The 22,908-nt window shown below is 41.8% G+C and overlaps 1 protein-coding gene across 3 annotated transcripts in view; it reads right to left on the bottom strand.

Annotated features, from left to right (window-relative positions):
• The window catches only part of CNTN6 (contactin 6), a 218,315-nt gene that overhangs the window by 153,157 nt on the left and 42,250 nt on the right, over positions 1-22,908 (bottom strand). For all 3 annotated transcript variants that reach the window (XM_074957524.1, XM_074957523.1, XM_074957522.1), the window contains exon 2: positions 21,892-22,026. In XM_074957524.1, the coding sequence (XP_074813625.1) occupies positions 21,892-21,946 (55 nt within the window). In that variant the 5' untranslated portion in view covers positions 21,947-22,026. The remainder of the gene's footprint in view (positions 1-21,891; positions 22,027-22,908) is intronic.

Below are 22,908 nucleotides of genomic sequence, written 5' to 3'. Positions count from 1 at the left end.
AGGAGGGGGGAAGAAAACCTTTTGTAGTGATGATCAAGGTGAGCCATTTCCAGCAGTTAACAAGAACGTCTGAGGAACAGGGGGGTGGGGGGAATAAACATGGGGAAGTAGTTTTACTTTGTACAATGACTCATCCACTCCCAGTCTCTATTCAAACCTAAGTTAATTGTATCCAGTTTGCAAATTTAATTCCAATTCAGCAGTCTCTCCTTGGAGTCTGTTTTTGAAGTCTTTTTGTTGCCCACCTTGATTATCACTACCAAAGGTTTTTTCCCCCTCCCCCACGCTCTCCTGCTGGTAATAGCTCTCCTTACAGTGCGTATGATGACACCCATTTTTTCATGTTCTGTGTGTATATAAATCTCCCCACTGTATTTTCCACTGAATGCATCCGATGAAGTGAGCTGTAGCTCACGAAAGCTTATGCTCAAATAAATTGGTTAGTCTCTAAGGTGCCACAAGTCCTCCTTTTCTTTTTACGAATACAGACTAACACGGCTGCTACTCTGTACTCTGATTTAGATATGCTGAGGGAACACAGTTTGCAAGGGAATAAAGCAGGGCAAAACTTCTGTCATTTCTTTTTTGAGTATTCGTGCCCATCTGTGGGGAGGGGGTGCGGATCACAACACATCTTCATAACTTCATAGATTCCAAGGCCAGAAGGGACTATTGTGATCAATCTTCTTGTACCAAATATTTTCCATGTGTTATTGTGCATCAAATTGTGTCATTATCCTGAAAACTGCACCTGAATTGTAATGAAATTTCAGAGCTTTAGGACATTTTGGCTTAGTGTGAAAATTCCACAAAACTATACATGTAAAAAGAATTTTTCCCCATTTTCTATATACTCGCTAATTTATATGTGCAGTATTTCATCTTACATGTGTTAGCTCTAAAAACAACCTCTCCTATGCAATACATCATCTGCCTCATATATATAATATGATTTATTGGCCAAAACTTGACTCATTGTACAACACTTCTCACTCTGGGTCAGATTCTCAACTGGTGTAAATCCAAGGAGCTATGCCGATTTACACTAGCTGAAGATCTAGTCCTTTACTGTTTACCTAGATCTAATCAATGTATTGTTAACTAGTTTCATAAACTCATTAACATCCTTAACCTAAGATGGTTGAGTGACCTTTTCCTTTAGCTTTGATTTGTGTTAATTCCCACGTGCTAGGTTTCACTTTCAGTGTCAGGTTAGAATGAACACACACACTTGGTATGAAACTCAGTTAAAACTATTGTGTTTAACCCAATTTAGGGTTGTCCCCAGGACAGCCATGATTTCAATATAAACCATTAGTGAGTCTTTCAAAAACATTTTGAGTTTGTAACAAAAAACAGGGAGGAAGAATTGTCTTGTGGTTGGGCAAAAGACTGAGAATCAGTAAATCTGGGTTCTGTTTCCTGTGCTGCCACAGATTTTCTGTCCTGTGTGACCTTAGGCAAGTCATTGAACCTTTCTGGCCCAAGGGACTATGTTATTTTGAAACGGCATGATATGAGATGTTGTTGTTAGATAAGTGTTGTTAACCAAAATTGTATGATGGGGCATGTTGTTGTTGGCTGAAGACCAAAAGAACATATACTGTTGAATACACAGACACAGGGTACATTTATACTGCAAAAAAATCCCTGTGGCAGTGAGTCTCAGAGCCTTAATCTACAGACTCTGACTTGCACAGTCCACAATAGCACTAAAAACAGCCATGTAGACATTCCCACTTGCGCTGGAGCTCAGGCTGTGAAGTCTGGGGACGGGGTGGATTTCAATGCCTGAGCTCCAGCCCAAGGAGGAACATCTTCATGGCTATCTCAGAGCGATAGCGATCGCCCACGTCCGTAGCTCTGATACTTACTGTCTTGAGTGTTTTTCTGAAGTGTAGACATACCCCCAGAGGCTTGGATTTCTGAAAGGAAGCTCCACCTCCACTACGTGTTCAGAACTTTAGGGGGATTGAATTTGAAAGAGTTGGCCTCTGGCTGCAGAGGGGCAAGGGAGCAAGATCATAGAGGGAGTTTGGGAGCTAGACTATGCTCAGGAAGGGAAGAACAGCTGGCCTCTTATAAAACTAGCGTTTCCATCTGGGAACGAGAAGTAGAAGGGTTACTGGACACTACTATTTTGGTTTACTCTCGTTAATTAAGTTTAGTGGTTTTTGAGACCCAGAAGTTGGAAGTGTAGTTTATCGGTGGTTCCCCCGTCCCACCGCTCCCCAAGAGATCTGCAGTGCCTTTGAAATAGGACGAAGAACAGCAGCCAAGATCATCCAATATTCACAGAAAAGCATCCACAGAGGGAGATTAGAGGGGGGAAAGGGCTGTGCTAATGCCCCAGAGACACTGTTATTAAACTGGTGTGCCCAGGAAGGGCAGGTCATTACAACTGTAAAATAGAGATAATGGGTAAAAGTTTTCAAAAATGCCTAAGTGTTTTAGGACCCCAAGTCCCATTTTCAAAAGTGACTTTGTCACATAGGATCCAATGTCTAATTGAAGAAAATAGTTTTTTAAAGGTATTTAGGTGCCTAAATAGTAGGCATTAGTAGGACCATTGCCAGCAGATTGAGGGAAGTGATTATTCCCCTCTATTCAGCACTGGTGAGGCCACACCTGGAGTATTGAATCCAGTTTTGGTCCCCCCACTACTGAAAGGATGTGGACAAATTGGAGAGAGTCCAGTGAAGGACAACAAAAGATGATCAGGGGGCTGAGGCACATGACTTACGAGAAGAGGCTGCGGGAACTGGCCTTGTTTAGTCTGCAGAAGAGAAGAGTGAGGGGGGGATTTGATAGCAGCCTTCAACTACCTGAAAGGGGGTTCCAAAGAGGATGGAGCTTGGCTATTCTCAGTGGTGGCGGATGGCAGAGTAAGGAGCAATGGTCTCAAATTGCAGTGGGGGAGGTCTAGGTTGTATGTTAGGAACCACTCTTTCACTAGGAGGGTGGTGAAGCACTGGAATGGATTACCTAGGGAGGTGGTGGAATCTCCTTCCTTAGAGGTTTTTAAGGCCCGGCTTGACAAAGCCCTGTCTGGGATGATTTAGTTGGGGATTGGTCCTGCTTTGAGCAGGGGGTTGGACTAGATGACCTCCTGAGGTCTCTTCCAACCCTAATATTCTATGATTCTAAAGAAGCAGATAGGCACAGTCATGAGAGTTAGGCCCCTCAGTGCTTCTAAAAATCTTGCGAGGTACATATTTGTCAGCACCTAAATACCTTACAAGTTTGGCTCTCAGTGACTGTCATTTTTGAAAATGGGACTTGGGCATTCCCTATGTTTCCCTGTACCCCTGCCTTTTGTGTGGGAACACTAGGGCGCCTCCCCCTATTGGTGGTTTGCCTCCAGCCCCTTCTGATGTGCGGGCTGGCAGTTAACAGGTGTTAGGCATGCACTGAGCACCCCTCCTGGATTGGGCCTCACTGGTGAGACAGGTGTTCCCTCATCTAGTTTGACAGTTCTGCTTTGTGACTTCCAAGGCTTCAGTTTGAGCTAGGGCTCCAAGCAAGTTGTTAGATGTGGGGACACGTCAGTGCTTAGGTAGCTTTGCAAATGCCAGCCTTAGGTACATAGGTGAAATTTAGGTGCCTAGGGTACTTAGGCTCCTACCTGATTAGGTGATCACTTTGAACATTTCAGTGGTCACTAAATGGTGGGCTTAGACATCTAAAGATGCAAATGGGACCAAAGGATCTTTAAGGATCTGGGCCTAGGCTTCTATGTCACTTAGACATTTTTGTATACTTACCTGGCTCACAAGAGTTTTCTGAGGATATATCTATTATTGTTTGTGAGAAGTTGAGATACTATGCCATAGAGATGAATGCAAACAAATAAACCAAAATGAACTTTGAAAACAGATGAGTTTCATGTAGCTTCAGGTTTTATAATGAAAGATTCTCATTGCTTCTTTTATTAAAGGGAACATCCAGGAGTGATGATTAAGTACCTCATTGTTTGTCTTCAGCACTCTGCAAACAATTTTTTAATACTACAGAAGTGATTTTAGTCCATAGATCTCACAGCACTTTTGTAAAGTTGAGGTATAATTACTTCTACTCTTCAAATGGGGCAGTGAAGTCAAGACAGGTGTAGTGACTTGGTCAAGGGCACATATGAAGTCAGTGGCAGAGTTGATAATAAAACCTGACCTCCAGACTCATTCCCTTTATGCTGTACCATACAGCTCTAGTCCACAATCAGCTTGATGTGATATTAAGAAGACTTACTATGGTTTGGGAAACTTTCTTCAAAACTTCCCCAGGAACTAAGGATCATCACAAACCTGACCACTGTCCACTCCAAGAGCCAGGCCCATTACTTTGACCTTGCCTTCGCTAATATAAACAAATAGCAAAAGGTATATTTAGTTAATAAAGCAAACGAAGAAAACCCCTCCAAAATCAAGCAAAGAAAGAAACCAAAACATGACACTCCACTACACATTTTTCGCCCTTTGGGCAGAAGATGAGAGACATATGACAGATGTGTGTCATGTTCATTACTGTCCCACTGGAAGGCTCACCAATACTACAGTGAGCCGTGAAGTATAAAAGCTTTTACAGAACAGAATAGAAAACAAAACTGAAGAATACATATAGACCACTCTCCCAATTACAATATCACATACAATTTACACACTGTCAGCTTATGTTCCAGAAAGTCTGAGGGTTAAGTTGGCCAAAAAACCAAAATACCTACTAATTAGAAGATGCCGAGTCATGATGGATAAGATCATTTGTCAGGCAAGTAAGAGTTCAGTGTCTCTCACTAGAAATTACTACATTTCCTCTGGCCTAGAGCTAAATATTCTCAGTTGTAAATACACAAATGTTTACAGGGGAGAAAGATACAGGAAAAGCTCTCCTCATCTCTAATACATACAGCATAAAACATAACAAATCTAATTATCAACAGCATTTAGAGTTTATATGTCAGATTCTGACCTCAGTCACAACAATGTAAATCTGGCATATCTTCAGTGGATTTACTCCAGCGTGAGTTCATTATCAGTCCCATAACATTACTGTCAACAAATCCAGTTAAGGGCTAATGAGGATATTATAGACATTTACCCCCACCCTCTTTAGTGTTTTTTTTTTTTTTTTTTGGCAGTGCACCTACTGGTGTAAATTTCTCAATGAGCTGCATGAAAGCAAGTAATTGTCAATTGTTATTGGGTACAAGTCTTTAAAGTGGAAAGTTACTAGAGTATAAAAAAAAGTTGCATTCCATATTTTGTCTTTGTATGGATGATCTAGCAGGTGATCTAGTCTTAGGCATCAGTTCTTATGACTTCATTTTTAACAGGTTTTCCTGTTAATCTACAAAGTAAGTTTCTAGACTGAATGAGGACAACCTCTATTAGATGGAGAATATGCTGCTATGTGGAGGGAAAGTCAATGTAGACGTCTGTAGAGGTAATCAAATGCTATAAACAAGGAACTGTCCAAAACTATATAAGAAAGGCAAGGTGGGAGAGGTAATGTCTTTTTTACTGGACCAAGTTCTACTGGTGGAAGAGACAAGTTTTTGAGCTGCGCAGAGCTCTTCTTCAGGTCTATTTGAGAATACTATATAGTAATTCAACAAAGGGATAAAAAATTACATAGAAGTATTTGTTATGATTTTATAACTTTTTTTATGTTACTAGTGAATTTTCCCACAAAGTAATAGTTTGCCCCACTCCCCATTTTTAAGAAAATCCAACTGCAAATAATACACATAGGGTCAATGTGTGTAAAAGAAATCATACTTATAGAAATAGCATAGAATGATCCACAAATGACTTAGGATCTTCCTACCTGAGAGACTCTCTGGGACATGCTGTTGCTGCTGCTGAAACCAGTTGTTGGGGGGCACTGAAGCTGGACCCTCATTTGTATAAAAGTGAGGTGGGGCTACTGGCAGAGGGTAATCTGTGAGGCTCATCATCATCAAACATGTGTAGTCTATTGAGGACCATTGTGCCAGCCAAAGTGACCCCAGTTAATGGTGTTGCACTAAGCGTCATATAGCAAAGTTCCCAGATGTGTCTCAATCCTGTGACTCCTCAAGTCTCTGGGGCAGCCCTTCACCTGACACCAGGTTGAGTCAGGACATACATCCCTTCCTGCATCAATGGAGACTTTGAGAGCCTGGTGTGCTGGCATGTTTTTGTACATTCTGGAGACGTGGCTGAAGAACAGCCAACACTGCTTTTGAATATAAAGAATGTTTGGAGGAAGGTCAGTTCTCTGAGAGATTGACATTTTGCACAAAGTCAAACTGCTTTATGCTCAGGATTGGCACTGACAGAGCATATGGAATGCCTCTAGCTGCTCCAGGTCTGCCTGCAAATGATCCATGTTAAACGATCCATGTTTCTGACCCATTTAGTAATTCAGATCGTAGACAGGTTTGATAGATCCTGAGCCAGATGTTTTTGCGTCCATAAGTGAGACAGGGACTTCATGCAGACGGCAGTGAGACCTATTTGTTGAACATCTGGTTTGGTGCACCCATTCAAATTCTACATGCAACCTAGGTAGATGAACTTATCAACACTCTCCATGATACTTGATCTGACCTGCACCAGGGGTTCTGGCAGCCCAGCTTCGAGCTTCTGTACCTTTGTCTTATGCCCTGAGATGTTCCTCATCATTCTTTAGAGTGTTCTTTCCCGTCTTCCCCTCTCAGTTCAAAAGAGCCTGAATCTGTTGATCATTTGAACATCTTCAAAACCTACCTGTTTGATTAGGCATTGATGGAGGAGTAAGGCAGCTGTGGGTGGTGTTTCTAACTGGTGAAATGGTGTGGTGGGGAGTGGCAATTTTAAGCATATTGATCTGCTAATTAGCAGTTAGATGAGGTATTGTTAAGTTGGGGAGGAAGATGTGTAGCAACTTTAAACTATTTTTGCTTTGTCATTCCAATGATATTGTGTTTTCCATTCTATATCAGGAGTGCCTTTTGATATAGAGTGAGGTTCTGTTCATTTGATTTGTTTTTTAAGACAGAAATCCAATTAAATAAGCTAAAAAAGACACAGATCTCAGCCTCTTTACATAGTTATGCCACTAACAAATGCACACTTGTTGTGTATGTACATATAATGTCAGGCATTATAATAAGCAGTTCTACAACATAATGTACTCATTTACAAAGACTACAAATTAGGCTCAGCACATTGATTCAAAAATATTTTCTTTATGGTGATACTTTTTATAACCAATGTCTATAAAACAATTGAACATAAACAGCACTTTATATTTTCAAAATGCTGCACAAAATGTTAACACAATATACAGAATTTACCAATGTCATATCAGTAAGAGCAAATATGCAGTTTTTCAGAATTATACCCAAATAAATAACCACACAATCAATACCAGTGTCAGAAATAATTTACACTAATGGCATCTTACAGACATACCTATTGTATGTCCTCTGGTTGTTCAGGAGCAGAAGTAAATATGTATCAATTAAAAAATAATGCAAATTGGAGATGAATTAGGTGGAGAACATGCTGTCCCCAGCACACAGGCTGGATAAATGGTCTTTATTTTTGGGAAGGTTCAGAGCAGGCCTGACAGAAAAAAATCTCTCTCCCAAGGGACAGAATTTCAGTGCAGCCACTCCACAACTGGTACTGCAGCCTCCTCAGGCATGGTTGCTGTGTGAGACAATCTTTGGTGGAGCCCTTTGTTAATCATTGCACCCTGACCTCACATGCTTCCCCATTCTTTCAAACACACAAAGATCTTACTAATATCAATGGACTCCACCAGTTATGCTGAGTCCAGCAATCTCCATGACCCAAGTGGAAGGTGAATCTGTCATTGAATAAACAGCTTCATCCACTGGATTCTTTTCTCATCTATTCAAGGCAACACACATTATGGTATCACTCAGAGGGGACTCACTGGATTAAAAGAACTGGTTTATGTAAATAGAAATGAATGACTTTCACCTAACTATAGCAAGTTGAAAAGCAAGAGCATGTATTTTTGAGGTCAATAGTATAACACATAGTCACTTAATTAAATAGCAGAAATGATTTAACAGACTAATACACTAATGCCGATTCAATTGCCACAACATATTAATAATAATGACAGTATAACAGAGATTCACTAACAATGATAAGCGTGTCTATTAGGGAATTAAATAATTGGACTGTAAGCAGGGAAGAACAATATAGCATATTTTCACATCGGACAAAGGGGCAAAATAAGGTGGTATTAAGTTTTATAACACAAGCTATTTGTGTCAAAGTGGAATAGGATTGATACAAGAACAAAAGCAATGTGGCCATATAACAGTAAAGGCATAGTGATTAGTAACTAAGCACTGCAGTGGACCTTCCTGTGGTAAAATACACAGGAAGGAAATGGATTGTCCAGGCCATGAGTTTTCTCTTTATATTCCCTCATAGCACCAGGGTTTGTGGGCCCGGATGAAGCCGATTACGTAGCCCTCTTTTCAGGTAAAATCAGAAGATGAGCAAGGAAGTATGGACTTCTGCACTAGTTTGAGAGTCCCCTTCAGGAATCATGCTGCCACTGGTTTTATCTCCTGACAAAGCTATAGAGTGGAAGGCACAGAGGGGAGCTTACCACTACTTAGTGCTCATTTTAAAAGCAGTGTTGGCCCAAACATGCCCCTGTAATTTCCTGAGGTTACCTCCTCCATTTTCTGACAAAGACTTCAGAAAAACTAAAGAAGAAAGATCGCCTCCAGGACTCCATCTCAGTTATTGCATTGAGCAGACTGCATAGAGCATCAGGCTATTGGGACAATCGAAGGAGGATATGTAGCTTAGTCTGAGTTTTATTGATCATATCTTCACTATTCAGATAGTCAATAAAACTCCAACTAAGCTATATGTCTGTCTTCTTTTCAGATCTCCGCACTCTCTTTAATGCAGCCCCCCTACACCTGGCTCTCCACAGCAGTCCCAATCTAACATGATTCTGTTCTCAGTATATAGATAAGGGTCTCGCTCTGACTCATGGTTGGCTTCATGCACACACAAACCAACAAGCAATGATTTTGGTGGCAATAGGGAGTCGGTGTTCCAGATAGTTGTTTAAAAATGCCCAGCTCCCCAAATAGATTTTCTCTCCAATCCACACATGATCATCTGTGTCTGAATTTTACTTCATGTGTCCAAATTAAACTGTTAGCTCTTGAGGGCTTTCAGTATTCAGATAAATTCCAGCAGTAAACACAACAGTAACAATGAAAATAGTTCAAAAAATCCTTTTGTTACCAAGAAATTGAAGGGGAAAAAATAGCTTTCTTGAGTCCATAAACACAGTGACTGTGTTAGCCAGCATTTGCTAACAACTCTTCTTTTATAGATGTACTGGTAGATGCAAACATAAGGAATTCAAAGAAATGTTCATTTTAATTTCTGCTTTACAAGATAGGTTTCAGAGTAATAGCCGTGTTAGTCTGTATTCGCAAAAAGAAAAGGAGTACTTGTGGCACCTTAGAGACTAACCAATTTATTTGAGCATAAGCTTTCGTGAGCTACAGTGATGTGATGAATCCGATGAAGTGAGCTGTAGCTCACGAAAGCTTATGCTCAAATAAATTGGTTAGTCTCTAAGGTGCCACAAGTACTCCTTTTCTTTTTGCTTTACAAGAAACATGCAAATCCCAAACCAACTCAATATGTGTTAAATGAAAAGGAAGTAGCTAATCAATAACAACTAAAGAAATTTTATTTTCAAGCTTCTCCAAAAATGGAGGGTTTTTGTTTGTTTGTGTGTTTAATGACTCACTGAAAAGTAGAAGCTATTGTCCTTTTAGTTCTGGAAAGAGATATTGGGCCATATCCACAGCTGGTATCAGTGAGCGTAGCTCTATTGTCTATGAGAATATACATCAGGTTTGGTCTACAAGTTCCCTTATTAGGTAAGCTAATCACTTTTAACATTTCAAGAAAAAAATGTTTTCAATTATCTGAGATTTATACGTTTGAAAATCAACTCCTGAGAGTGCACATGAACTCATTTTTTCTTACTATCTATCATCACCATTGATGTTGATTATTTGTATTATCATAGCATCTAGAGGCCTTGGTCTTTGACCAGGAACACATTGTGCCAGCAGAACAAAAAGATGGAACTTGCCCCAGAGAGCTTACAAATCAAACATGAAACAAGAAACAGACAGACCAATGGGGAAGCAGTGGTCTTAGATTCTTTTCAGATCTCACATTACTTTTACACAAATGCAATATTACTGACCTCAGTAGAGTTTCTTTTCATTAAAATAGTGGAAGAGATATCAGAAACAGACTCTGAATCTTTGACCATGCTTTGTTGGTACTGGCAGAATGTGGAGCGGAAATCCTCCAGGGACATTATTAAGGGGACATTCAGAGGTGGCCAATCCTGCTGGGCTGTTTGCCTGTGGCTGAAAAGAAATCAACCCCGCTTTTAGCCATGCGGTAGGGTGGGGGTTCACGCTGAGCTGTTCACGTTTGGCTGGCAGGGATCTTCCCTGCTACTAGTCATGCGGTGGGAGGAGGGGTGAAGTGATCATCCCAGAGAATTGGGTGGTGGTGGGGTGTTAGTTAACCTGAAAACAACAACCCCTTCTTCTAAATGGCCAACCCCATGGGTGCTTGGTATGGGAAAGGAGGGCGCTGCTGTTTGAAACCATTCCCACATGTTATGAAGGTTGAAGAAGCCGAAAGACTGTGGCTTAATATGGCTGCCTACAAGCCAAATTCTGTTCCCCGGCCCTGCATGTGTGATCTCCCACACCAAACTAGTAGGCCCTCAATATAAGAGGCAAAATGCAACCTTGTGCCGAAAGCACACATGCAATATAATGTTAACAGCTTGGTTCACTGTGAAAGAGTCTACCCATTGTTCTCTAAAACGTGTCCCTTTAAATACTACTCTCCCTTTTTTCCTCCTGCAGCTGAAAATGTTTCAATGCTCCCCCATCATCTCCGTCCCAGAGACTAGCGCAGATAAGAAGGTGGAAAAAAACGTACTCGCGATGAAATGTTCTCTGAGCTCATATAGTCCTCCTGCACTGAAAGAGCTCAACAGAACGTGTGGAGACAAACAATGGCAGAGTCCAGGAAAGCAGAAAATGAACGCGAGGACAGGAGGGATGAGCAAGATGAGAGGTTGCAGGAGCAAGAGGAGAGGTGGCGGTAGAGTGATGAGAGGAGGCAGGATGCAATGCTGAGGCTACTGGGGGATCAAACTGATATGCTCCAGCATCTGATGAAGCTGCAGGAAAGGCAGCAGGAGCACAGACTGCCGCTGCAGCCCCTGTGTAACTGCCCACCCTCCTCCCCAAGTTCCATAGCCTCCTCACCCAGATGCCCAAGAACACAGTGGGGGGGCCTCCGGGCACCCAACCACTCCACCCCCAGAGAACTGCCCAAGCAACAGAAGACTGGCATTCAATAAGTTCTGAAGTGCCGTGTGACCTTGTCCTTCCCTCCTCCCTTCACCTCCCTTCATCCACCACCCAACCTGATGCTTCCCTTCTCCCCCACCCATCCCGGGCTACCTTGGCAGTTATCCCCCTATTTGTGTGATGAATTAATAAAGAATGCATGATTTTGAAACAACAATGACTTTATTGCCTTTGCAAGCGGTGATCGAAGGGGGGAGGGCGATTGGCTTACAGGGAAGTAGAGTGAACCAAGGGAGCGGGTTTTCATCGAGGAGAAACAAACAGAACTGTCACACCGTAGCCTGGTCAGCCGTGAAACTGGTTTTCACGGCTTCTCTGATGCCAGCGAGCCCTGCTGTGCTATTCTAACTGCCCTCATGTCTGGCTGCATGTAATCAGAGGCCAGGCAATTTGCCTCCACTTCCCACCCCACCATAAATGTCTTCCCCCTTACTCTGACAGATATTGTGGAGCACACAGCAAGCAGCAATAACAATGGGAATACTGGTTTTGCTGAGGTCTAACCGAGTCAGTAAACTGCACCAGCGTGCTTTTAAACATCCAAAGGCACATTCTACTACCATTCTGCACTTGCTCAGCCTATAGTTGAACAGCTTCTTACTAGTGTCCAGGATGCCCGTGAATGGTTTCATGAGCTATGGTATTAAGGGATAGGCTGGGTCCCCAAGGATAACTATAGGCATTTCAACATCCCCAACAGTTATTTTCCAGTCTGGGAAGTAAGTCACTTCCTGCAGCTGCTCAAACAGACCAGAGTTCCTGAAGATGCGAACATCATGTACCTTTCCCGGCCATCCCATGTTGATGTTGGTGAAATGTCCCTTGTGATCCACCAGTGCTTGCAGCACCATTGAAAAGTACCCCTTGCAGTTTACGTACTGGCTACTCAGGTGATCCGGTCCCAGGATAGGGATATGCATTCCGTCTATCGCCCCATCACAGTCAGGGAATCCCATTGCAGCAAAGCTATCCACTATGACCTGCACGTTTCCCAGAGTCACTACCCTTGATAGCAGCAGCTCAGTGATTGCATTGGCTTCTTGGATCACAGCAGCCCCCACAGTAGATTTGCTCACTCCAAATTGATTCCCGACTGACCAGTAGTTGTCTGGTGTTGCAAGCTTCCAGAGTTTATTGCCACTTACTTGTGAACTGTGAGGGCTGCTCTCATCTTGGTATTCTTGCGCTTCAGGGCAGGGGAAAGCAAGTCACAACATTCCATGAAAGTGCCCTTACTCATGTGAAAGTTTCCCAGCCACTGGGAATCATCCAAGACCTGCAACGCTATGTGGTCCCACCAGTTTGTGCTTGTTTCCTGGGCCCAGAATTGGCATTCCATGGCATGACCCTACCCCATTGCCACCAGGATGTCCAAATGCTGGGATCTGTACTTTGAGAGAAGTCTGTGTCCATGTCCTCATCACTCTTGTCACTGTGCTGCCATCGCCTCCTCACCTGCTTTTGCAGGTTCTGTTTCTGCACATACTGCAGGATAATGCGCAGGTGTTTACAGTGCTCATAACTGCCACGGTGATCTGAGCGGGCTCCATGCTTGCCATGGTATGGCGTCTGTAAGAGAGCAGAGTTGCAGCGGAAGCAGTGGCTGACGACGGATGCCACAAGAATAGATATTTATAGAGAATGACCAGAGGACCTGCGAGGTGGATTCATGAGAGCAGAGTTGAAGCAGTGGAAGATGACGGTTAGCACCACGCACATTTCCCAAGGAAGAACACGCGTACCCGGGAGCCCATGACAGACAACATGGAGAAATTCGCTATTGAGACAATAGCAGTAGAGCAGAGTTGCAGCAGAAGTGGTGGATGATGACGTTTAGCAGTCCTACTGCACCGTCTGCTGAAAGCAGTATGGAGTCCACATGGAAAAAAGGCACAAAATGATTGTCTGTCCTTGCTTTCAGGGAGGGAGGGGAGACTGACATGTAACCAAAACCACCCGTGACAATGTTTTAGCCCCATCAGGCATTGGGAGCTTTACCCAGAATTCCAATGGGCGGCAGAGACTGTGGGAACTGTGGGATAGCTACCCACAGTTCACCGCTCCGTAAGTCTATGTTAGCCATGGCAGTGAGGATGCACTCCGCCAACTTAATGTGCTTACTGTGGACATATGCAATCGACTGTCTAAAATAGATTTCTAAAAATTGACTTCTATAATATCGACCTAATTTTGTAGTGTAGACATACCCTTAGTGTGCCGTAAGAGCATCTACACAGGGAATTACTGCAGAGTAGCTAGTGCACTTTAAATTCACACACTAGCTCACTGCGGACTAAGTTCTCTATGTAGACAAGACGTTAGAAATAGCCTGGAACTAATAATGTGACTCCCCAACTCCTTTAGACTTTGGGGGATAGGAGGAGAGGTTGAATCTGAAACTCATTCTCAATCCATATTTATAGCTGAGTCTTCATTTTTGGAATGTGCTGAACAGAAATCCAAATCTGAACACCAGCACAAACTCTGGAGGGATTCAAAATCCAGCTCTGAATTTTGCATCTGGGAACTAGTTCTCATTTTAGCAGAGGTTTACAAAGCCAAAGACTCAATCAGATAAGAAAAAGGGAAGGGAAGGATTATCCACAGTCAGTGAGTAAGGCTTGAAAGCCAGACGAGGATATATTTAGGTGAGATGCTAGAAAACGTTTCTTAATAGGTGAACTGAAAAATTGAAAGCCCTAACTGGTGAGGTGGCTGCAGTCTTATCTTTAGAGGAGTTTACATATAAATAAAGTGAATCAAGTCCATTAGATCAGAGAAAAATCCTAGATGGTACAGTAGACTGGACGAGGTGACTTCATAGACTTTCCATCAGTTTGTGGTTATAGGAAATTAGAACAAATTTACATTTGAAGACAGTGGTTGGGTCTGATTTATTCACTCTTGTTACCTACACATTTTCATATTACCTTCTCAGATTTGATTTTTTAACATTTATTTTACCACTTTAAGCAATAGAAAAATGCTCAAAAATATTTTAAATCCTTAATCAACTACAATTCTCTCTGCTTCTTGGCGGAGATAATGAAGTGCAATTGAATTTTCTTTGAACCTGCTACATACCAAAATGAAAACACTAAATTATTTCTAAAGTACCAAAAGAATGTTATTTTTTAGAGTTAAGCCTCATAGGCAAAGATAAAATTACTTGATTTAAAATAGAAAAACACCATACAAAAACTGATTAGAGAGAATATATTGTCTAACAAAGTAACGCATTGAAGAGATTTTGAAATAATTCTTTAAAGCACTAGGTGGTAGGATTTTCAGGCTATACATTTGGAGTTATATATTGCCCACATATAGTAACCTCCAGCTGAACAGATACCTCAAATAATGACTTCTGTGCATTCTAGTAAGCATAACTTAACATTAAAAACTGTAAATAAAATCTTCCTGACACGTAAATCAATGCAACCTAAAACCTGAAAGTGAATTGATCCTCAAAGAAGCATCTGTGCCCTAACCTCTTTTGCACCATATGTTTGTGAACTGCAGGGAATTCACAATAGAGTCAATGGTTTTCTTGGAAATGAACTGTGAGCAAAGATTATTCACGATACTGATTGTAATATTGTTACATGATTTTAAAGGACTTCTTGTTCCTTGTGTTTAACAGGTCGGTTTGATGTGCTATATTGTGTTTGGGATAAGTGAAGACACCATATTTCATTGTTCTAGTTGTCTTTTTTTTTTTAATTTAAAAAGCAACGTTGAAATCTCTGCAATTTCAAAATGGAATGTATGGGATTTTCAGAAGTGTTCAGCACCAGTCAAATTCTCCTCCCCTTGAAGTTAATGGTAAAACTTCCATCGAATTCCCTGGAACTCGAGATAGGTCAGCGCTGATTGGTTTTGAAAACCCTAACCAATGAGCCTCTGTTGAAATGGATTGTCAATAAAACATTCTTATTGATCAGTCTACTTCTATGTTCCTTGTCACAATAGTATCTGAGCCTGGGCTAGGGTGTGCCCTGGGGAAGGAAGCCAGAGACAAGCTTGATTTCCTGTGTTTTGTGCCCCTGTAATAACACACCACAGTTCTTCTAAATAGACAGAGGGAAACAAACAGCATTTTAGCATTAGCTATCACTCCTAAGACTAAGGAGTGTGGGTCAAATTTTGTGCAACCACCATCAGAGTGTTATTGAGAGCAAAATGTTCCCTGTATTTAATAATGGCTCATTCTCTACGTAAGACTACTTTTAGGCATTACATGGAAAACCTGTGTGACAGGTACCTCCCTTGAGTGATTTCTGCAAAGCTGGCAGTCACCAACACATTTACATTAACAGCCTTAAGGGTACAATCTGTTAGGAATGGTTATTTTTAATTCCCTATCTGCTATGCACCACAGAGAGGATTTCTTCTGCCAGCTGGTGCTTCTACTGCTCTACCGCTTTCTGGACAACAGTATTTTTCTGGTCAATGGAAAAAAGATTTAGACTCTTGTTTATGTTTGAATGCATGTGCTGCTGTTCACTGACGGACAGGCTGTGGCTAGCACTTGCGTGGGAGCCTTCTCCCTCCCTTGTATTGCCCACCTCAAGGTCAGCCACAACAGCAATCTTTGCACTGCAGGGAAAGATCCCTCTGGGTATTCTTGAAGAGGAGGAGGAGGAAGGTGCATTGCCTCATCTCTCCCACTCTACACCAGCCTTCATTGCATGGTCCGAGCATTGGGAAAAGAGGCTGCACCATCTTAAGAAATGCCTCCAAATTACAGGCACCTCAACTGGTGTCAGAATGTAGACTGACATCCCATCATACACCGAAAGGTGGAGGGAGAGGCCCTCCCTTAAATATCACAACTAGTGCTTCTGAGAAAGATGTCTCATCACCAACTAACCCATCTTCTATTGCTTTGAACTCGTTTTCAGAAAACTCTCATGGTCAGTATTTCCCCAGGTCATGAGAACCTCCATCTCTTCAGAGAGGTGCCTGATCATCAGAACTCTGACTCCTTGGTGGCCCTCCAAGTGTCATTGTATGTTCAGATAGGCCTCTACATTTCTGGACTGGATAAGATGTCACTTGTCTTAATATATGGTCCGTTGTTCCATTCCTAAAGGTGCTGTTATGGTAAAAATAAAACTATTAGAGACTGTGGGCAGAGCCTGGGATGTAATGTCTTCCATATTCATCATGCTACAACCTAAAAGAATATTTTACGTCAGGGAATTTTACGTCAGGGAATTTCTCTCACAGCTTAAACGGTTTCAAAATCCAGCCACAGAAGACACAACTACATCTCCCACTGAATGTGAAAGGAAGGTCTAGCCAGTCTTGGTCTTCAGTATATATAATGTGTGTGATTAATTTTGGATGTTTAGGCGCATCCCAACTCACAATCTCCTTTCTTTCTTTCTTTTTACACCCTGACAAAGTGAGTCCATGTGTCAGCAGAGCACAGGCCAGCTGCAGAAGCAGTAACTATCTTAGAAAGCGACTGCAGTTTCTTCCTTGAAGACCAGCAGCTGCAAGAAATCTGGTAGGGGAGAGCTCATGTCCCAGAGTCTTGGGGGCAGATAAGGGTGAAGGTTCTTGGTGGAGAGGGGAGAGCAAAAAAGCATCTTTAAATCCAGAAACAATAGGTGGCAACAAAGGTGCTGACTTTGAGTTCCCCGGGGGTACTCGACCCCTACTCCTCCCCAGGCCTCCACCTCACCCCTTCCTCAAGCCCCCACCCCTGCCCTGCCTCTTCCCATCCTTGCCTCTTCCCGCCCTCCTCCCCCACCTCTTCCTGCCCCTCCCCCTCCCCCCCGCCCAGCACCCCCTGCTCACTGCTGAACAGCTGATCATGGTGGGTGGAAGGCGCTGGGTGAAGCGGGAGGAACTGATCCGCAGGGCTGCCAGTGGATGATAAGCACCCACTACTGTTTTTTCTGTGGGGGTTCCAGCCCCGGAGCACCCATGGAATCGGCACCTATGGGTGGCGACCTTAGCGGCAAAGGTAACCCGCCCCACCCCAAACTTATTCCCAAATGGCAGAGAACTCAAGGGGGAGTTTGGGAATGAAACAGCAGACTGGCTACTGTGAAAACCAGACTACAGCGTACAGTTCCCCTCTCCTTTCACTGCTCAACAGGCAGTCCCTGGCAGGTCTGTTTCTACTTCCCATCTAACATCATTTTGAGCTGCTTTTGGGAGGGAGTGCAGAACACGTGGGACTTCTGTGTCCCCTCCCTCAAGACCCAATCTCAGAGTAGGATTATTTTTCCCCCCCCACCCGCAGCCTAAAGTGGGAGGGAGAAAAGGGATGGGAGAGTCGCTGAGCTGCTTTCAATATTTTTTCTTTTATATTAATAATATCATTGTTACTTGTATTTCAGTGGTGCCCAGTAGCCCCAGCAGGGGTTGTGGCCCCAATGTATTAGGCACCCCATCACACACACACACACGGAGTTTCTACTTCACTGAGCTTAGAAGCGAAAGAGAAAAGACAGAAAAAAAATGGGAACAGAGAAGTATTATTTTCCCTATTTATAAATGGGGAACTGAAGCACAGGGAGATTAAGTGACTTGTCCAAGATCACATGGGAAGTCTGTAGCAGAACTGGGAACTGAACCCGATTTTGAGCCTCGGCATAGTGCCTAACCCACAAGGTCATCCTTCCTCTAATTTCTGAGATGACTTGCCGTTATCCTTGCAGAATAAGGGCTGGAAGTGACAGAGCAGATAGTGTAAAGACCGAGAGATGGTGAGAAGAAAGAATGCTTCTCCTTCACAAATAGAATGTCCACTGCTCTATTATGATCAGCTTTTTAACATTCTGTCCAAGTCCTTATTCCTGAAGTTGGATTTTCTCCCTCAACATATTAATACCAAGTGACATTTGCATTTCAGCAAGAATGGGAAAGAGACAGCCACTAGGCATCCTTATAACAAATATACAGAATTTAAAATAATGATCACTGAGTTTATCTTCATCCTCCTCCTTGCCTCTGGTGATATGTGGAGATCTGATTATCTCATTGAAATAGCAATGGGTTATTGAAGAAGAAGAAGAAGAAGAAGAAGCAGAAGCAGAAGAAGAAGAAAAGAAAAGCCCAATCTGTTCCTTCACTGTGCATGCATATATTATTGTTACTATTTTATTTATTCAAAAAAAACCTTGTTGAGCCACATAAACATAGTCTGTGAAAAATGAGAAATGGAAGGAATATTTGTTGCTGCATGTAAGATCTGTGGTTCTCGGGAAAAAAAAAATATATATACACATATTTTTCTTGCATGCAGTTAATTTAATTAAGATATTATTTGTAGACTTATTGGTTCCGATACTTAACTCCCCTTATACCAGTTCCACACCAGTGTAACTTCGTGCTTTTAAGAAATCAAAGAAGTTTTGTCTTTTTACAGTGGGATTGATTATGGCCACTATGGAGATTTCAGGCCAGATCCTCAGCTGGTATAAATCCGCATTGAAGTCAATGGAGCTATGCCGATTTATACTAGCTGAGAATATGAACATTCATATACTTGGTCAGATTGGTTCTACTCTCATTTAAGTCAATGGTAATTTTGCCATTCATATAAATTGCAGTAGGATCAAGCCCAGATTGCTGTATTATGTACCTGATTTACTAATAACACGATTATATGAGACTTTTTTGAATGCTATCTTTCTTGGACATCATTTTTCTATTGTTTTCAAGTCTTTCATCTATATTTTAATAGTCTTCACAAAACTGAATATTTCAGTGTAACAGTACACTTTTTGTGTAACAGTACTCAAAAATGTCTGGCATACTGACCTCTTTTAAAAGACGTTTGCACAAGAATATGAAAATAAATTTACATAATTACAAAATCATGCACACCTTTTAAAAATAAATATTGATAAACACTAGGAAAGGGAATAGTTAGAACATAAATCAGTCATGCAGGATAATAAACATCTTGAAATAGTAATAAAATGAGTATATCCACTGATGCAGATTGAGAACTGAGTGTATAATGATGTAGTGATGTCTGTGTGAGTCTCCAGGCAACCTGAATCAATAGCTTTGATAGGTGTGAAATTCATCTCAAATGGGTGAAGATTCTGAAGCCTAATGATGATGGTTTAAATGTCAGCACTGTTAACTACTTCACTGTTGACAAAATAAGGCAAGGAAGAAGAGGGACAATGCTATAATAAAACTCTGTAAATCTGGTGTGAGTGGCATCTCAAGTAGGTGGAGGCTTGTGTGATCCAGGGACTTCTTGATGCCAACTGGCATAGGGGGTGCATAGGACTTTACAGGGATCCCCTAGGTTGGATATAAGCATAATAATTCACTAAAAGGTGGCATGTGAAGCTTCTACCGAGAGGAAGTAGCCCACTTTTCATGATGATATTGCTAAATGTGAGGATGGATAGTATTTAAGGAGTTATGTGTCTATACTGAAAATTATGTTCTTAAGGCAGGTAACTAGGAGGTGACATGTATGAGACAGGCTCCTTTCAGGCTGTGGGTAAAAGACTTTTATCCTTCTGTCTGGCCATTGTGTATTGTGTGCTTATTTGAATACTGAGCCAGATGCTGATTAAGAGATTGAAAAATCTATAAGAAAGGAGTATACAGGGGAAAAAACAATCAGTAGGGGGTGTCCTGCTTATGAAGGATAATGCACTGTTCTGGTATGTCTGGGCGTGCAAAGAGACACCACGGGTCTTTCAGTAAGGAGGCAAGCTGCCAGTGTGACTTGTCTCATGAATAGAAGATCACAACTAAGCTTGGCTGAAAAACGTTAGAAGGACTTTGGGCAAGCATTGCTGTATAAGACATGACAGTATCTAGATAAGTAAGTCTAGGTTCTAGAATGTGTGCTATAGTTTTATTTTATCTGTAAAGATTTTTTTTCCAATACTTCGACTTCCTATCACTCGAATCTCTATACTTTGTTTAAAAGACTTGTTTTCACTATAAACATATTGAAGTACTATGTGCCAAACAGAGTGGCAATCTGAGGAGAAACTGGTAAGCCGAGTGTCCTGCTTCTTTGGACGCAGAGAAACTATGAATGAAGGTCTAGTAGAACAGGGGCTGGACACTCTGGGAAGTCATTTGGTGGGCTCAGGGGTTGAAGTGTGCCTATCGCTAATCTAGAGAGAGAGAGCAGGCATAGTGTGGAGTGCTTGTGTTGCCTGTGACTAGTGGAGTTTGGGGAGCTGACCCCTGGAAGGCACAGCCAAGACTTCTTCATGCTAAGGGCAGGTGTAGCCCAATGCCTCATAACCCTGGGTATGCCCAGGAACAGTCACAGCTTGATTTGTGGGCAGAGCTTTGGAGAGGATCAGTACATTTGTTTGCCCCCTCATCTGATCCCTGACTGGAACTGAACTTCCAGAGCTCATGAGGGAGAGGGAAGGCAGTGTTCACACAGCATATACTGAGTGTCTTCATGCATTCTAGGGTGTTTTTGAATATGGGGAGAGGCTGAGGACAAGGGCAGGGATGATGGGTCTGTGAGTACGCAGGCTGTGCAACAGGCAGAGGACTTGGTCCAGAATTAAAGCAGAGATAATAACAGAATGTAATTATTTTAATTGATATACTGGAATCCAGGTTGCCAAGGAAACAAACAGTCTTTTAAAATGCTTAATACGTGGCTATTTGTCATTGACGCAGCTGCTGTTAAGCATTCATCTAATGGCAAGATCTATATTACTGAAATACTAAAATTCTAGATTATACCTAGAGTCTATTAGATCCAATATGACCTGGTTACATTTTAATTTTATTTTAAAATGCTACCTCAGGCTGCATACTACATTATCTTCTGTTCATTTTTCAGGTCAAATACAGCTGCTGATTCATGCATGATATAATTAATTTAAGCATCATTTGAGGTTGCTATAATTAATATAATTACATCATAAATATTTGACAAATAGACCAATTGCTTTAAAACCTTTAAAAGTCAATGCAAATTTAGGGGTTCACTTTGTCGGGAGAAAGATTGGGCCCTTAACGTAGACAATCCAAATAAACTGCAGAAAAGAAGATGCAAATTGTTTGGTTAATGGACCAAAAACATCAGAAATAGGCATGCTAATTTTCACATTTTGAGATGCACATTGAGTGAAAACTTCAGTTAACAGACAATCCTCTGAAAATTGGAAGATAGTCACACATTTCTCATGATATATAACTTTCTATTTTTCCTTTTTGAATGGCACAGTTTAGAAGTATGTTGATGCCCAGTATCTTGCTTTCTTGTAGCTCTTCAAACATGTTTTTTTTTTTTTTTCTGGTTCAAAGTTAGCAGCGTGTATTGCTGAACAATAAAGGATTTCCTAAAGAAAAGCTGCTTACTCACTGGTTCATGAGAATAAGTACTGCTAGTTTTGGTAATTGCCTCTCTTTTAAAAAAAGGAATTATGATGCAGACATATTTATCAATCACAAACAGTAATAATGGGCCATTTTACCTGTGTTGCAGCTCAGGAGTGGCAGCAGAATTACTAGTTTCCATAGCAACATCATCTCCACTTTCCAAGGTCAAAAATCCCTCCCATCCAATCAGCAGAGAATAAAATATATCTTCCTGGAACTGTCTTTATATTCTGTTTAAAAAAAATAGTGAGACATGTTGAATCGTTAAAACGTAAATATACACCAAATACACAGAGCCAGGACGTCCCTTGTGGTGTTGCCATTTTCAGCTGCACTGTGGGACAGCCTGTCTCCAAATGCAGCATAACTCGTGCAGGGAAGTAAAGGTGATTTTCAGATGCCATAGACCTGAAATATAGGCTTCTTGTAATGCCATTCTTCCTCCCAGCTATAGCAGGAAGAAGAGTACGGCCAGAGGAAAGGGGTCATGGCTGGGATTCCCCAGTGGCAATGGTAATCCTCAACAGCAGTTTCTGTCCCTAGAGGCCATTTGCTGTTGCTAGATGTTAGAAAAGACCTCAGGCACAGAAGCATGGTCCTCATGTTTATGCATGTATGGTCTCACTCATATAGCAAGAGGTTCTATGAACAGATCCCTACAGATTCTTTCTGCCACTTAATAGCTGAAAATCAGCCCTGGGGAAACAGCTCATGCAAGTCCTGTGTGTACTTTATGTTCCATTAAGCTCTCAAAATGTTGCTCTAGAGGGACTTAAATAGGGCATAGGCCTTTCATGGACCCTTGGCACAGGAATACATTTCCCCAGCTAAGAAGTAGGAAGAATCTCTATGGATCTGTTCAGAGAGCCATTAGCTGGATGGGGGACAGTACGTGTGCATAAATAGGCTAAATCACACCCCCAAATGCTGCCTACTCTGTAATTCTCCTAGATGGTTTTTGTCTTGGAATTGGCTGGAATACAAATGGAGTTCCTACAATCCATGCAACTTCTGCTGTCATACACATATGCACAGCAAAAGCCAGAATTTGGCCTGTCATAAATATAAAGGGAAGGGTAAGCACCTTTCTGTATACAGTGCTTTAAAATCCC

This window comes from Natator depressus, chromosome 7 (assembly GCF_965152275.1).
Source record: "Natator depressus isolate rNatDep1 chromosome 7, rNatDep2.hap1, whole genome shotgun sequence".
Classification (NCBI taxonomy): Eukaryota; Metazoa; Chordata; order Testudines; family Cheloniidae; genus Natator; species Natator depressus.
Note: the sequence above shows the minus strand (reverse complement) of the source record. Positions and strands in the feature narration are given on the sequence as shown.